This window comes from Aythya ferina, assembly GCF_964211825.1.
Source record: "Aythya ferina genome assembly, chromosome: 13".
NCBI classification, from domain to species: domain Eukaryota; kingdom Metazoa; phylum Chordata; class Aves; order Anseriformes; family Anatidae; genus Aythya; species Aythya ferina.
Genome location: NC_140311.1, coordinates 15,883,496 through 15,900,398, shown reverse-complemented (window position 1 = coordinate 15,900,398; position 16,903 = coordinate 15,883,496). Strand labels below are relative to the sequence as shown.

Sequence of the window (16,903 nt, the reverse complement as noted above, 5' to 3'; positions counted from 1 at the left end):
GGGGCTGCTTTTGGGGAGCAGGACAACCAGCAGCCCAGTCTTGTTGCCGCTGCGATATTTTGCATGCCCAAAGCAGATGGAACAGCTCAGCAGCTCCAGGCAGGTGCCGGCTCCTTCCCATGAGATGCTGCAGCCCAGTGTGTGTGTGGTTTTTTTTCTTTTCCATCATAAAACAGACCTCAGCATCATACTAAAAATAGAGAGATTAACAAATAAATCTCCAGCACGCAGCTCCCGGGGGCGGTGGCTGCTGGGGATGGCAGCAGGGCTGAGCTGTGGGGATCCCGCTGCTGAGCATCCCTGCTCCGTGCATGGACGGGGATGTCCCAAGCACCGGTGCCCCCCAGCAGCTGCCCGTTGCTTCTCCTGCCACCTGCAGCAGGAAAAAGGTGGCAGAAGGTCACAGCAGCACAGCCTCCAGCAGCATCGCTCTGCCACCCCGCTGCCCCATGGCCACGCTCCCTGGCTGTCCCCTGGCAGCAGCAGAGCCCCCCGCGTGCTGCCCCCGGCCTGGCAGCTCCTTTTTCACGGCCGATCCCCTTTCAGACTTTCTGCCCATGATTAAAATGAAGAATAATAATCGGAGCTCGTCCATCAGCGACAGCTGGTGCCTGCCCTCTGCTAAAGAGCTCCGCTCTGCCCTGGTGTTTTTTTTCCCTCCCTAAATTCAATTAGGTGTAATTAGGACTTGGCCCCATTACGGCCACGACTCCCCCGGGCCGGGCGCGGGGCTGGTGGCCTCTCGCCTCCTGCTGGTCCCACTCCCGCGGGAGCTGAAATGCAGCAGAATAAATAATAATTAAATATTAAAACGCAGGGGGCTGAACGACTAGCCCTCGCCCCCGATGGTTCCCAGCTGCCTCCCATGAGAGGCATCGAGGACCGGGTTTCGAGCAGCTCCAGCCACTGTGCCCACTGCAAGCCTCGTGGCTGCCCGACCCCAGGAGAGCTGCCCCTGGCCCCCATAAACCCAGCACCATGTCCCCGTAGCTCTGGGGGCTTTGTTTCTCCTCACTTGGAGCTTGTGGCTGGCTTGGGGAGGTTCAGCAAGGAAGAGGCAGCAGCCAAGGAGGGGGTGAAGCAGAAGCAATGCAGGGAGGGGGGTGGCTGCTCGCTTGTATCTTCTCTCCCCCCAAATTAAACCCATTCCAGTGTGTTGTGCTCTAACACACACCTTCTGCTGCCTTCTCCTGCTGAAAAAAGCCCCTTCGCTTGCAACCAGGAGACAGGAGAGGGGAGGAGGGAGAAGAACAAGGCATCACCGAGGATCAAGCAAGCCAGAAAAACACCCAAGCGAGACCAGGCGTTCTCTAAAAATCCGAAGTTTATTCGTTAGAATTCAGTGAAAGGAACATTCAGTTTAAAACACAGTCAATACATTAAAAAGTTGAAGGAACTAGTAGCAATGAGACCAGACCGGGACAAAGCCCCCCCCAGTCAGTCCCCTCCCGGGGGCCGGAGGGGAACCCGCTGCCTCCGCCGGGCTGCCTGCAGCGCTGGGGCCAGCGGTGCCAGCAGCAGGGCTCCCTTGCAGGCAGCCACGGAGGGGGCCAGCGAGGGATGGACGTGGGCAAAGCGCTGTTGGTTAGCGCTGCCGGGCTTCTCCAGGTTTCTGCGTGTTCCCTGCACCACGAGCAAGGCACCCGCAGAGGCGGCGGCAGGACGGGCGCTGCTCCCAGCAGTGGGGAGCGCGCAGCGGGGTGCCGGAGGGGCAGGAGTGGGGCTGGCCGGGCTGAAGGCTTTTTTCCTTGTCCATTTTTTGGGATCCTACAGGCACGGAGAGAAGAGCCGGTACCAGGTCTGAGCTGCACTCGAGACGGGGCCCACACAGCGAGGAGCAGAGGGAATGTGAAAGCAGCGAGGGTCAGCGCGCCCCCGGAGTGTTTGCCAAGCCACCTGCCTGCCCGGCCCTGTCTGGGAATGGGGCAAAGCCATTTAAGAAAAAAAAAGAAAAAAGAAAAAAAAAACTAGCAGCACTCCTTTTTGTTAGGAGCTATTCAATAAAAAGACAAAAACCTGTGCAGAGCTAAACGCCTGGGATGGAACTGGCAGCTCTGCCAGCGCTCGCTGTCAGGGGAAGAAGGGACAAATCTGCTCTCAGTCACAGTAATTTTATTTATTTATTTTTTAGCTTTTCAGCATTTAGTTTTCTTTTTGCCTGTCACTGTTTGGCATTGTTCTCTTCTGCTCAATTAATCAACGTGACCTTCTGCAGAGAAGTTATGTCAGCCCTTACACCCCACACAGGGTTGCAAACTCTGCAGGGGCACAGACATAGAGTCAAGCAAACAAAGCAGCATATTCATTCAACTTAAAAAAAAAAAAAAAAAGGAAGAAAAGAACCACGTTAACTAGTGGTGTTAGGTCTTAGCTTACCAGCAGCTCTCGTTTCAATTAAGATCCCAAAATTCGAGGCAGCGTTGCTCCGGGAAGAAGCCAGGTGGGGAGGGACCCTCAGGCCGCAGGGTTATTTTCAGAACAATTCTCAGATAGACACGGCCTGGGCACCCTCCTCTCCTCCAGAGAGGAACTTTGCCACCAGTTTCAAGACCATCACCGCAAACCAGCTGCCAGCATCTCCTGCCCCATGAGGATGTATGGGGATTTAAGAACAGACCCGGTTTTGGACAGAGTAATTACGCACACAGAAGGGAAAGCCCCAGCTGATATCCACGCTTTTTTTTTTTAGCTTAAAAGACAGCCAACAACACTTTCAGGGAGAAATCACCACGGTCCACAAATTCAGATTAAAAACAAAGCTAGAAAACAGGTTGACAAGTGTGACAAACCAGTATTAAAACAAAGACATTTTAGCGGCGTCCACAAAGAGAGAGTAAGTATTGGCAACGGCCCGGCTGCTGGTTTGCAGAGCCAGGCCCTCGTATCACGTTGAGCAGCGTGGTACACAAGGGTATGAGAAGCGAGGTGGTTTTCTTGCATTGCACAGGCAGCGGCAGCAGCAGTGACAGCAATAAATTGCTTTTTCTCCATCGGAACTGTAAACCACACCATTTTAAAACACAACGTACGTAAGTAAAAGAACAGTCCATAAAATCTCCCCATGAATATAAAATGCAAAACTATACAAAAATAGATAAAATTGACCGTTTTCTTGTGTGTATATAAAAAAACAAACAAACGAACAGAAGAACAAAGTCCCCAAAATGCAATACAGTTACTTGGTAGGCTGACCTGAAGGGCAGTGGTTTGCTCTGCAAGGTAACAGCGATAACCCACCACTCCGAGCCAAGGCTTTCCCTGCAAGGGATGTACTCGGTTCCTTGAGGTTTGGGGGAGATTTTCCTCAACATCCCAGCAAGACAACCTGCTATCCTCACTCCTACGACTTATTTTTTGGCTCAGTAGACTCCTTTGTCACAAAAAGCCTCAATTACTACTCTCAAACTCGGGCTCCTCGGGTAAGTCTCTGTTACACCAGGTTAAAAGCCAACGGCTCCATCCAGAGACGAGCACAACTGCTGCAGTCCTGGGTGAGAAACGGGGCTGCTTCTAGCTCAGATGGGCTCCAGGTGGGGAATTGCTTGGAAATGGTGCTCGGTACGAGGTTGGCAGTGGTGACCAAGCAAGCTCCGAGGGCATCGCAGGCTGCCACCCCTCTGCCCTACAGGAAAGCAGCCGGAGGTCGATCCCACCCCAAGGCAGCAGTGCCCGCTCCCTGTGCCACCAAACACTCCCTGTGTGGCTTCAGCAAAGCCAAACTATCAATTAACATCAATTAAATCAGAGAAAGGATGGAGGATCACCCTTAAAAGCTTCATTGCCGGACCCATTGCTTCTGAAAGGGGGGTGTGAGTATTTCCCCCCTCCAGGGGTTTAAGCGTTCATTTGGACACTGCAACTGTGAGAACTCTCTCCTAAATCCCTAACAGGACGAGATCAAGGCCCAGGAGCTTGTATTTGGCACTCAAAGTGTAGTTCTTTTATAATTTCCGAGTCGAAAAGTATCGTGGGGAAGATCTGGTCCTGTTTCTCCCAGAGCACACAGGTGTTGTAGGAGCAGGAGTGTGTTAGGTAATGAAACCCACTCCACGACAGTGCAAATCTACAGCCCGGGTTAGCAGAATGAGAATTTTTACTTGTTTTGGTTAATGGGGCAGAATGCTCCAATAATCCAGGAAAATGGGTTTACAACGCTTTCTAAAATCTCACTTGAAATCAGCAGGTGTCTGCTTCATTTAGTTCCAATCAAATTAAGAGGAGGAACCTTTGGTATGAAGTCAGATTATCAAGTCTTGCCTGTATTGCTTTCACACGTTAGTCTAGGACCTGTTGTCAGGAAGTCTTTCCACTACGTACCTACAACCAAAATAATTATTACTAAAGAGACATGCATTTGCAACTGTACATTCATTTTAGCACTGAGACACTTTCATACTTCACCAGAACTTTGGCAAAGGCTGCGTCATTTACAAGAACACTACACAACTCCTCCCGACCTGCAAGATGCCTTTGGTGAAAGAAAATAAGCACTAAAAATCCAGGAAGGGGCTGCTGCGGAAGCCGAGCCATTACCGTGAGCACCGGTTTGTGCCGTGGCATCTCTGGTGTTGCTGGCACTGCCTGCCTGCCACCCGTCCCTCGCAGCGGTGTCAATTTGGGCTGCTCTGTCCCACGAAATCCCTTTAAAATGCTTTCTAAAATCTCACTTGAAATCAGCAGGTGCCTGGCTTTGAATTTTGAAGAATTTGCCGTTCCCTGCTCCTTCGTGGATGCACAGGGACAGGGGTAAGAAGCCTCTTCCCAAGAAGTAACAGGTCTTTGCTTTGCTTGGGCACGCAGCACAAAGCAGCTGGCGGTGCCTCGGTGCCAGCGGGGGCTGCTCGTGCTCCAGGCAGGTCAGTCAGCGGGGCGGGGGCACGAACAGCAGGACCTGGAGGAGGGGAACGCTGGGGTATTGCCAGTTGGGGATTATTTTTTTTAATGCTAAAAGCTCTGCTGTGAAAAGAAGCAGGAAAGGGGCAAGGCGGGGAAGGAAAAAATAAAAAAAGCGATCTGAAACTGAATTAAGATCAGGCTCCAGAAGTTGGACAGAAGCAGGAAGAGGCTTCGTAAGTCACAGAAGGCGAGGTTTGGGCTACAGACAACAGGGTTTAAGATCAACCAGGACACCAGAGAGTCCTTGAGGAGAGACAGGAGCTCTACTCTAGCAGCCTCAAAGTGTTCCCAGGAGCTCACAGCCTCAGCACAGAGCCTGCCTCCCTCGCTCACGTCCCTTCTCCACGCTCGTTGAAAGAGGAAAACCAAACCAAACAAAAACCTGCAGCACCCTCCAAGCTTTTTTGTTCCCTCCAGTTAGGAGGAAGAAGTCGCGAAGCCTAATTTAGGCTGTGTTAAATCCTGTATTCCAATTAACAGAATACTGTCCCCGCAGTGAGTTTCTGCAAAGAAAACAAACACAAAGTGAAAAACCCACAGAACTTCCTTCCGAAGAAAGTCACAGCACCGGCAGCTTCACAGCTACAGGCACGATGCAAATTGAGCTTATTTCAAAGAATTCCTACGTGTGCCCGTGGCCTGGGAGAGGCTGGGAATGTGGGACAAAGCACGGGAAATGCTTCACTTGGAAATTATGCACCACAAAGACAGACCACGACAAATAAAGCGGGGCTGAAGTTTTGTTCTGGAAAGGGAATCCATCGAGAGGACACCTCTCCGGGTGCTGTATTTTTGAGCAAATTAAAGCTAGAGCTGAAAAACGTTATCAGCACGCACACAAAAGCCCCTGCTTTCCTTTTGGGCAGGAAAAAAAAAAATGTTACGGCAACGTTCCCCTGAATCGCCTCCTTCCCTTGCTCTCAAAATAACCTGCATCCTTCCTCTGGGGTCCCCAAATCACGATCAAGGTGGAAGACATTAAAAGTCTGCCCGAAACAAAACGTTTCACTGAGAAGAGGAAGAAAAAAACCAGTTTCTTCTGAAAGCTTCCCCGAGACTTGCTCCCCTGGCTCCGTCCCGAAGCAGGGGCTTCAGGAAGGTGCCCGAAAGCAGCCTGGCCCCAAAAACCCCCCAGCAGGGAGACGTGACCCCACACAACCAACGCCTGAAGTGAGGGCGCAGGGCAGCAACGCTCCCTGCTCCTCCCAAACATCAAATCCTCCAATCCTTCCTTCAGAGGTGCCCCTCGAGCTGAACCTGCAGAGAACAAACCTTGCCGTGCTGGAAAAGGGTCCGTTTCCAGAATTTATTCTAGCAGCACTGGGGCCGGGCACTGGGGCCGCGTTTTGCATTGGGTATTGTATTCGGGAGCGGTGGCTCGCGCTGGGAAAAAAAAAAACAAAAAACAAAAAACAAAACAAAAGTGCCTCAGTGTTAATCCATGAATCTAGGAGGTTGCTCTACATCAAACCGGAGTGCCCACAGCAGCGCGGAGCGGCGCTCACTGCAGCTGCAGGAGTTTGTCTTTGTTGGCCCAGTCGGACATTAAAGTCGCTCATTAAAGTCACTCGTTAGTGTTCACTTTCTCCCTCCCCCTGCCCACCCTTTTAACCCCTTCCCCCTCCCCCCGGCTGCCCAGGAGGAGCTATTTGGCTCCCGTTACATTCAGCGAAGGGTTCGGGCAGCCGGCGGGCAGCGCGCTGCCCTGCGTGGCTCTCCCTTTCAGCAGCTCTTGGCCGGCGCTCCCGCAGCGCTCCGCGAAGCAGGAGGGGTTTTTTAAGGTTTCGGTGCTGTCGTCGTGAAACTGGGGCACCCCCTGGGCCACACCGACGGGTTTGCACTTGGCTGGTTTCTCCGGGGACTGAGCGAAGCCGAAGCTCGGCGGCGGCTCCGGCTCGCCCAGGGGTAAGACGCGAGCGAGCTTTTTGGCCGCCACTTCTCCGTGGTGGTACCTGTAGGCACCTGGCGCCTCCAGGGGCTGCCTCGTGTCGGCCTGCAGAGGTAAATTGGACGGCCTGACCAGCTGCCTGTCCGGCTCCAGCTCCTGGGGCCGCCTCTCCAGAGCCTCCCTGGCGCTGCTGCAGGAAAGGGACAGAAAGGGGGAGTCGGCGTGGGGCTGCTCGGACGGCTCCCAGCCGCTCTCCAGCCCAGCAGCCGGAGCAAAGCCCCAGCGTTTCGCCCCCCCGGCAGCCAGCTCGGCGTCGTACTGCAGGTGCTGCAAGCCCGGCCAGCCCAGCACACCGTCGGGCTCCCCACCTGCAGGAGCAGCCAGCTCGGCGTCCTCTTTGCTCCTTCTTGCACCGTCCGAGTCCTTTTTGTCCCGTTTAGACCAGAGCTGGCAAGGCTTAAGGCCGTTCTTGGACACCTGCAGGTCGGCGAGCTCGAACTCGAGGCTCTCCGTGTCGAGGGACCTGCTCCTCCTGTTGACGGAGAGCGGCGCTGGCATGGCCGGGCTGAGCCCGTGCAGGCGCAGGTGGCGGGGGAGGCTGGCGACACCCCAGTTGCAGCTCTGGAAGGAGCCCTGGGGGTACCCGGGGAACATTCTCTCGTCACATTCAGCAAACGACTCTTTCTGCACGTAGCTGTCGTCGAAGGCCTCGAAGGAGGCAGCGATGTCCTCGTCGGCGTTCATCTCCAGGTGCTGCTCGCACTCGCCTTCCCCTTCCTGCTCCACGTCCACGATGTCGAAGGTGACCATGGTGGGGAGGACGGGGAGGTTCTGCGTGAAGGAGGAGCCGGAGTCGGAGCTGCCCAGGCTCTCCGAGAGGCTGGAGAAGAGCGTCCCGCTGCTGGTGAACTCCACGAGCGCTTGCGAGAAGCTCACGGCGTGCTCGGGCTCACGCTCGCCGTCGGCCTGGGGCTCCCCGGGGGTGGCCTCGGCCCCGTCGTGGCGGTCGCTCTGCGAGCAGCTCTCGCGCTCCTGGGGCCTGTAGCCGGGGAACGGCCCCGTTTTGGATGGGGCCACGTGGACGGACCCCCCGAACAACGCCCGGTCCGGGTCGGGATCGAACCCTGGGTTGTTCTTCATGAGCTGAATAAGGCAACTTCCTTGGGCTTTTTGGCTGTTGTAACAGTTCTCTGGACACAAAGGCCCTGGAAAGTCCCTCCACTCCGGGTTTTCGCCTCTAGCCCCCGAAACCCCGCTACTCACGCTCCTGTTTGGAGCTTGAGAGGCAATCTGCTCGCTACCAAGGCCACTCTGATTTTTGCCAATCGAGTTGGCTGCTCTGGTTTTACATTCAGGGTACTGCTTTTCCCTGGGAGCATCGAGCCGCTTCAGGACCGGTTCCCTCTGCAGCTCCCAGTAGAGCAGCTCCTTCTGGATGGCAGCCAGCCGCTCCTCCTCCGTTTCCATAACGCCCATCTTCCGATCCATCATCTGGAGCAAGCCCTTCTCAGCAGGGAGACAGAAGTCCAAGAAGTAGCTGAAGATCTCCGGGCGAGACACTTTGCCCTCGAACAGGGGCTCCTCCCCGTGCGAGGGACTCAGCAGCGCGTCGTCCGGCTCGTAGAACTCGTAGAGCGCGTCGCCGCTGTAGCTGTCCCTGGGCAGGCGCTCCTTCTTCATCTCGCAAAGCCCATCCCCGCCTTCGTCCTCCGGCCCCGGGGTGGTGGAGTCGTAGTACCCCTCGTCGCTGTTGGGTGCGGACTCCTGCTGGTCGCTCTGCGGCGTCAGGAGCTCGACGAGGGCTTCTGCCTCCTGCAAACCGCGCGCCTCCAGCTCGCCGCTCGCTGCCTGCGCGTCGTGGCCGCTCCCGGCGGGTTGCAGCTGGGCTTCGTACCCCCTGTCCCCCTCGGTGGTGCTGTCCCACATCTGCTGGAGGTATTCCTCTGCCTCCTCCGGCATGGCCATCTCCTCCCCGCCGCCCTGGTAGGTGACGAGGCAGGAGCTGCGTTTCGCAGCGTCTCTGCTGCGCTCCACGGAGATGGTGCTCTCGGCGATGCTGAGGATGTCGGGCTCGGCGATGATGTCCCCGCAGCCCGTGAGGGAATCGAAGCTCTTCAGGGAGGTGACGTCTCCGAAGATGAGGCTCAGCTGGTCCCCGGAGTGCAGCGAGGGAGGGTCGTTGTCTGCCAAGTCGGGGTGCAGTGCCACGGGGAGGTGGCTGTACTCAGACTCCGCACAGACGGCGGCGGCCGCCTCCGATTTTGCATCCAGGGCATCCCGGTCCCCCGGCATCGCCACCCCATCACCCTCGGGGCTGCCCTGCTCAGCCCCCAGCCACTCTGGCTCAGCAGCCTCCCCGGAGTTGGTGGTCGTGCCGACCGAGCAGTTATCCTCCGAGCTCCCCGGGCAGGCGGCAGCGAGGGGCGCAGACCCAGGTCCCCTTTCCTCTGTGGCTCCTTGGGTTTCCGTTCCCGTGCCTCGAGATTTGTTGGCCTCCTCGGAGCCCCCAGCCCACTCGGGGAGCTCTGCTTTCTCACACTCAGCCACCTTGCTCTTGCGGTGACGCCGGATGCTGTTCAGCAGCCCCTTCAGGCCTTTTTTCGGCCTGGGGAAGGTTGACTTGTCTCCAGAGGGCTTCTTCTCGCAGCCCTCGATGCTCCCTGGCGGGGAGCCGTCCTGCCTGCCAAAATCGAACCTGACGCTGGTGTCTATGGCCACGTGGACGCTTTGGGAGCTCGGCAGCGGGCAAGGATGCGAGTCCTTGCTTCCATCCGAAGGGCTTTCCAGCTGCACCCTGCTGCCCTCGTCGTACACAGCGCCGCTGATCCCATCGTGGGTCTTACTTTTACTGAGCCCCTTTTTTGAGGCTCCTTTCCCCTGGCCTTTGTTCCTGCCGCTGAAGAAGCTGGGCAGCGTGCAGATGCTCCTCTTCCCCCCAAACAGCTTGAAAGCAGTTTTCTTCAGCTTGCCGGGGGGGGCCTGGGGCTGCTGCTGCTGCTCCACGGCCGCCACCGAGGCGTCGCTGCGCTGGGACAGCCGCTCGCCGTTCTCCTCGGGCTGCTGCTCGCTGCCCTTGCGCTGCCGGCACGCGGCCGACTGGGACCTGCTCCCGGCCGGCTCCTCGGCGCACGCTGCTTCCATGGCAGCTGCTGGGCTCGCGTCGGTCTAGCTGGAAGCGAGGACTCGGGCGGCAGAGCCTTCCTCCGGGCACGCGGGCTGAAGCATCGTGGCTGACCTAAAGCAAAGAGAGAAGAGAGAGGAGGTGAGGTGAGGCAGGGGGCGGCGCGGAGTCGCTTGCAGCGCTGCAACGAGGCGAGGGGCTTCGTCCCCGTCTGGACCCGGCAAAAGCCTCCCGAGTTAGTTACTGGGCTTTTTTTTTCCCCCCTCTCACCAGATTTCAGTTGTTTTTAAAATCATCTGTCAAGCATGGAAGAATTGCATTAAAACCATTCATTACGAACCGCCCCGATCAGATTATCTCAGCAGCAGGGAGAGAGGTTTTAAACTTTCAGCCTGGATTGATGTCAACAGCCGAGAAATAAAATAACGACGTTTCTTTCCCGGAGTCGGGATGGGAGAGAACAAATCCAATGAGGCTCGTAACGCGCTGCTGAGCCGCTCTACCTGAGGCTTAGCCCTGCCTGGTACGAGGCTGGGAAAGCTTCCCACAGGCTTTGCCCAGAGATCCCGAATCAGAAATACGCCCGGACGATGGCTCCTGGAGCTCAACACCAAACCCACCACCTCAGATCTTCTCTCAAGCCTTGGGAGCCTGCACAGAGAGTACCACAACATCTGTTTGCCTCCGTAATTAACGAGAGCCCTGGTGATTTGAGGCCTCTGGGGCCTTCCCAGAGCATCCCAGGGGGGTTGTGGCACTGTTCTAGCTCTGACAAAGCACTTCTGGACTCCTAGATGCTTCCCAAACCTTGCTGGAGCAACTTCCCAAACCTTGCTGGCTTTCTCTGGAGCCTCTCCAGAGCCTCTCTGCAGAGATCTCCTTAGACAGGACTGAGAGACAACAGCACGCACACGTGTGTACACACAGATTGGTTAAGAAGTGGCAGAACAATGAAACAGGAACGAGATTTCACAGACTCGATTTGCAAACAAACTCGCTCTGACACGACGGACGCACGCGCTGCCGTGACCGCACGGCTCGTTAGGGTCGCTCGCAAAATCAAGGCACCGAGGGCAAAACCCCAAACCTGCAGTCAGGGTTAAGAGCAAAACCAAGCAAATCCCAATAAAAGACAGCGCTTGTCCTGTCCTCAGCTTCCTGGAGTGGCCGAGAGGGCCAGGGGGGAGCCGGGCAAGGTGCAGCTTTCTGCCCCAGGTCCTCCACCCGCGCAGCCCCCTGCTGGGCTCTCCTAACTCTGTAAGGCCACAGACATGCAGCAAAAGGAGGAGGAAAGCAGCCCGGCCTGCCCCTAAAAGCTTCGGGAAAACGGCCCCGATTGATCCCCCCAACACACCGAGGGGCTGAGGCCGCTCTCCTCCACGCGGGCTGGCGCTGCCTGCGGTGAGCAGGCGGCTAAATCCCTGCCTGGTGGCGCAGCAGAGATCAGCTGGGGAGCCCCTGAAAGCCATCAGGGGGCTGGAGGGACGAGGCCCGAGCACAAGAAGCCAGGAATCCCCCCTCCGACAGGCAGGCGCACGGGGCCGGCACAGCTGCTGGCACGGGAGGTGTGCGCCCGAGCACGAGCAATTAATTCCCGCAGGCACCAGGCAAGGCCGAGCTCCGATCAATTAATTCTCAGCAAGGGAACAGGATCGTCCTGATGCTACAGACAGGGAAAGGGGAATTAAGGGACTTACCCGCGTCCCGGGGGAGGCTGTCCTGCTGCCAGGATTAGGAGGCAGAGGCACCCCCAGCCGGAGAGCGGATTTCTATAATCCGGGAGAGCTGCTCGAGCACCGCTGGGAGGTTTTGTGTCGGATGCAGCAGCTCCTCTCCGTAACCCGGGGGCTGCTTTTGCTGCAGCTGCTGTTACGGACAGCCAGGGGCTGGCCCAGCTCTGCAGCACGCCCGGGGAGCCATCGGGGCAGGCTGCTCCCGGGACCTTTCCAGAAGCGCGCTTGTGCTCCAGCTCTGGAGTTAAAGAACAAAAAATCTGAGCAAGAACCACCCAGCCCAGCCCCGGCTGGAATTCACCAGATCCTGACCGAGCCCGCAGACAAAAGAGATCCTTCCCCGGACCTCGGGAGCATCTGGGCTGAGGCAGCAGGAACTCAGCCGCAGACACCCGCGGTGGGAGAGCTCTTCCCCGGGCTCCCTGCTGCTGCGGCGCGACCCCACAAACCAAGGGTTCCTCCGGGCCTGTCCCAAGAACCAAAAGCCCCGAGAACTGGAAACCGCCTTCCATTTTTCAAAGTATTTCACTCGTGGCCATTTTATATCTACTTCAGCTTACGCGCCTTTTCCCTTTTGCAGTGCTTACCCCGCAGCACGCTTACCCCTAAAGCAGATTCCCGGTTCTGCGGCCGAGCGAGCCCTCCCGTGTGGCGTGCCCCATAACCCCCCGAGCCACCCCACAGCCTTTTCCATGCCCACGATGACAGAAATTAAATCCTCCCTGAACACAGGCTGCGAGAAGAGGGGCGAGGGCCGGCACCACACACCCGGCAGCTCCCCCATGTGCTCCCGACAGAGCCCTGAACCCTCACGGAGGTGCCCCGCAGTGCCGGCAGCAGCACGGCCCCGATCCTTCTGCAAACCACCCCCAGGAGCTCCCCTCAGCTAAAATTTCGTGGATGCTGCTCGCAGACAAGCAGCAGCCCTCCCCACGATGCCCCGTTTGCAGGCACGTCGGTGCCGCAGCGCCCCGATCCCCAAACAAGCTGCTGCATAAACGCTTCTCGTTACAGTAAAAGCAGCAGGCGATGGAAATCGTTTTGTTGGAAGGCTGCGTGCTAATGTCATTCTGTCTAAGAGACAAAGACGACTCGAGCACTTCAAAGTTTCAGTCCCGAGGCCTGATTTACCAGGAGCTTGATAGTTGTGAAACTCCTTTAGTCGGAGCTGTGATTTCCTTCAGTTGTTTTTTTTTTTTTCCCTAATTACAGCGACGCGAAGCACCACGTGGGCAGATATCTACAGGTTCAGGAGCGCCTGGCGCCGGTGCTGCTTATCCCCAGACCTACTGGTGTAACCGCATCCACAGCGGGCAAGCGCTGACCCTTTACCCCACCTGGGTGTAATCAGCGTGCCATATTTACATACTTGTGGAGACAGCCAGGGTCCTGGGGCAAGGAGAACCCTACAGCGTAGGCAGACATGCTGCACTTAGGCAGCAGCACCTCGTTTTTATGGCGATAGCTGGTGTGCCAGAGGAGGTCCCGAGATGCTGCTGCTGACTCAGAACGAGCTTCACAATTTGCATTCACCACCAACCTCAGCTTTCCCCTGCTTGGAGCTCCTGCCTCCCCTTTAGAAAAGGAAATCCTTTCGTGTTTCATCGCGTTTTAACATCAGGCAGGTGGGTTTGGAGCACGCCGACACAGATGGGTAAATAAAGAAAGAGATGCGCTGGGGAGCAAACAGCACCTAGCACACCCCGCATGGCCCTGCCACCGAAGATGCTCGGCAGCAGCCGAAAATCAGCCCCAAACCTAAGAAATGAGTCGGGTCGCACAACACCGATGCCCGAGGAACAACCCGCTGCACCAGGGGTCCCACCGAGCACGGAGCCACCGCAGCCTGCCTGCTGCAGGACCTCGGTCCCGAGCAGAGCCGACCCGGAGCAGCGCAGCGACGGCAGGCACGGACCTCGGGGTAAGGCAGGAGCGCGGCGGCGCCTTCCCCTCGCACCGAGATCACAGCCACCGCAACTGCGAGTAGTAACCACATGAAAAAAAAAGCGTGAGTGAACGCTTTTCCGAGCCGGGTGTAAGTTTAACAGCTCTGCCTGAGGAGCTCGTGACGCCTCCACGAAGTCTGGTGCTGAATGGGAAGGCGGCTCCCTCCCACGGAGGCATTCCCCTGCCTCTCCCCACTCAGCCCCGGCGCGTGGCTGTTTGGGTGCCTCGCTCCACGCACGGCTCGTCTCGGCACCTCACAGCGGCTTTTTGGGTGCGAACGACGGCAGCCTGGTGGGGAAGGTCACAATGAACTTACGGAGAAGAGGGACTTCAGACAAAAACGTGCGGTCACCCAGCCTTTGGGGGAAGACGGAGCGCATCGAGGGGCTCAAGCAGCTCACCGTGAACCTGAACACCAACGCTGTGTGGCAGATCCCATCCTGTCCCGGCCAGAGCGAGCACCAGCAGAAACCTGAGCCAGAAAGGCAGCGCGGGTATTTTGGTCTACCAGAAAGACACACGTGAGAAGTCAGCTTTCCACTCGTGGCTGAATTTGTGCAAAGCAGGACCCCGGCAGTTACCGGTCAGGCCTCAACGGTTGGGGACGAGAAGCACGGCCAAGAACCTGGGGCCACATCCAACGCCACCACCACGAATCTGGCCAAAAAAGCCTTGTCCAAACTCACCCTGAAGACCTCGGGGTCTCAGCAGGGAAAGAAACCCAGAGCCACGAGCCCGGCTGCTGGGATCCTGCTGCCCCCAAGAGCCAACAACCGCGTCGGTGGGCTCACCAACGGGGTAGGAAGGCCGGGGGGACGCGACTCCTGCTGGGGGTGACCAGGCTGTGGGGTGACACCTCTGTAGGGTGCCACCTCTGTGGGGTGACACCTCCATGGGGTGCCACCTCTGTGGGGTGCCACCCATGGCAGCCCCCCTGGAGACGGCGGGGATGAAGGCACAGCGGCTGCAGGGGGCTCAGCTCAGCCTGCCCCCCTCAGCAGCCCAGCCTCACCTCTCCTCTCTTTTCCTCTCCTCTCCTGTGGCCCCCAAGCCCTTCCCCAGCCCCTCGCCCCCTTCCCCGCACCCCCTGGGGGTCGGAGCCCCCCTCGCCCCCTTCACCCGGGCAACCCCACGCCCTCACCTCCCCGCTCCACACCCGGGCGCAGCCCCGCTCCGAGAAGGAAACGATAAAAAAAAAATAATCAAAAAAAAAATCACTAAATCGATAAAAACCAACCCCGAGCGCGGCCGCCACCCCCCGGGGAGAGGAGAAGGGGGGGGGGGGACGGACCGCGGCCCGCTGCGGCGGGGCGAGCCGGGGCCTTGCGTGGCGGCCGCCGCCGCAACAAAGGCAGGGCCCCGCCGCACCGCCCTTACCGGCTGCTGGGCCCCGGCCGCGGCTCGGCCCGGAGGAGGAGGAGGAGGAGGAGGAGGAAGCACGGCCCGGCCCTGCCGTGCCCGCCGCCGCCGGGGAGGCGCCAGCCGAGGAGGGAGGGACGGGGGCGGAGTGGGGCGGGCGCTGCGGGCTCGGGGCTGGGGAGGGGACCCGAGGGGCTCCGCAGGTTTCTGCACCCGGAGGGACCCCCTTTGGGGTCACCCCGCTGCGAGACAGAGGCCAAAATCTCCATTAATTTAATGTGTGTGGTGCTGGGGGGTCCCCACCCTCTCTCCCCTCTGATGAGCACCCTGGGTTTTCACTGAATGTGGTAAAAACCCTCTCCCACACGAGGGACAAGCACCAGGCTGAGCCTCCCACCCTCAGCCAGAGGTGGGGCATCCTGCCCCCTACAAGCCAGAAATTCAGGGAGATGCCTTCAGAAAGGGGATAGCAACACCTCCAGGCAGGCAGAGGATGAGGGAGCACAGCAAGAGAGGCTCCAGAAACTCCTCCTGGTCACAAAGCATCCAGTAATTAATAAATGTGTGCAGCTGGCATTAGAGCCACCAGCTGGTACTTGCTTAGTGTGATTACTCTGAAAATGAAGTTTTTCATCCATTCAAGCATTAGCTGGTTTGATTTCCATTCCAGGTCAGCAGGGCCTGTGAGGCAGGAGCTGCTCACACCTGCCTGCTGGCCCAGGCACAATGCAGGGGGGTGTCACGCCCAAAAAAACATCCCCCAAAACCCCAGGGGCAGCTCACCTGCTGGGAACCAGCTTTCTTCTCCACAGCTGCACGGCGAAGGCTCAGGAGCCCCCAGGTGCTGCAGACTCAGCCACAGTCCCCTGCCTCCAGCTGAAAAGCAAAGGCACCTTGTCACCCCCCCCACACGTGCACGAGTGGTTTGGTGGAGGTGAAAGCTGCACCTGCGTGAGTCCAAACCTTTTTGGGGGATTGGGGAGCTCTGTGACAGCAGCAGGGCATAGCTCCAACTCAGAGCCCTGCACGGAAATACAGAGTAGGACAGGAACAGGACCAGAGTTACCTGTCATCAACTGCAGCACAGGAACCAGCATATGCTCCTGGGTAGAGCTTGAACTCTGCGTGAGGCCTTTGTACCTACAACAACTTCACCAGCTTCTACTGCCACAGAAGACAGAAATGCACTCATAATAGGTAGGAAACCCGTTCATAGCACCTGCTGGGTGCCCTGACACAGCTACACCAGCACACCCAGCAGGAGGCAGAGCTAAATACCACTGCCTTGGAGGTCAAGGGCATCTGACCCTCCTGCTGCCCCGATCCCCAGCCCTGTGCCTGCAGGCCTGCCCTGGGAGCAGGCAGGAGGGCTCTTCTTTTGGATCCTCTGGTAGTGGTGGACGTGAAGAGGGCGCAGAGCACTCGGCTCTCCCAGGGCTGTGGGGATGTGCTGCCACCAGGCAGAGGAACAGCTGCTGGTGGTGTTAATGCCTTTCCCAAGAAGGGACTGCTTCATATCGTCCTGAGAACAGGACCCGTGAGATCAGGCAGCCCTGTTCCCTGTTTCGCAGCCAACACAGAGTTGCTCCCTGCAGAGCGATTTCCAATGCTTTGTCCAGGCTAATTTGAAGCACACCATGCTCAGGGGGCCTGGACGCTTCTCCCAGGAGGCCTCCTGCAGCCTAATGGACGCTAATTAATAGATTCCACAACCTCTGAACTAACAATTAGATTGGGAACCAATAAATAATGCAGGACAGGCCTGTGTTTACAAACAGCGAGCTGCACAGAGCTGACAGCACACGGATGTTGTGCAGAAGTTCAAGAGCAGCCAGGAACCCGCAGCAAACCCCACACCCCGAGCTCCTGAAGGCACCTTGTGGGGTGTGCTTCCCTTCACCTTTGAGGTACAATTACACTGGAGTGACCAAAGTACAGGGGATAGATGCTGCTAACCCC

The 16,903-nt window shown here is 57.7% G+C and overlaps 1 protein-coding gene across 9 annotated transcripts; it reads right to left on the bottom strand.

Moving 5' to 3' along the window:
- Window positions 1-1,306: 1,306 nt before the first annotated feature.
- AMER1 (APC membrane recruitment protein 1) lies at window positions 1,307-15,060 on the bottom strand. 9 transcript variants are annotated; one of them, XM_084534365.1, is made up of 5 exons: window positions 14,963-15,060; window positions 7,153-10,019; window positions 6,849-6,974; window positions 6,169-6,279; window positions 1,307-5,399 (listed from the first exon to the last, which is right to left on the bottom strand). In XM_084534365.1, the coding sequence occupies exons 2-4, from the start codon at window positions 9,923-9,925 to the stop codon at window positions 6,203-6,205; spliced, it is 2,976 nt and encodes a 991-aa protein (XP_084390491.1). In that variant the 5' UTR covers window positions 9,926-10,019; window positions 14,963-15,060; the 3' UTR covers window positions 1,307-5,399; window positions 6,169-6,202. The 9 variants fall into 9 exon arrangements, with proteins under 9 accessions (XP_084390491.1, XP_084390492.1, XP_084390484.1 ...); XM_084534366.1 differs by having other exon boundaries at window positions 1,307-4,317; XM_084534358.1 differs by having other exon boundaries at window positions 6,560-10,019.
- Window positions 15,061-16,903: the final 1,843 nt, after the last annotated feature.

Excerpts from the sequence above, each read along its gene's own strand:
- AMER1 (XM_084534358.1), bottom strand. The coding sequence starts at position 9,925 with ATGGAAGCAGCGTGCGCCGAGGAGCCGGCCGGGAGCAGGTCCCAGTCG. Across the intron at positions 6,280-6,559 it reads GCCCGAACCCTTCGCTGAAT|CGCGAGCCACCGCTCCCGAA; the intron begins GTAACGGGAGCC and ends TTTTTTTCCCAG.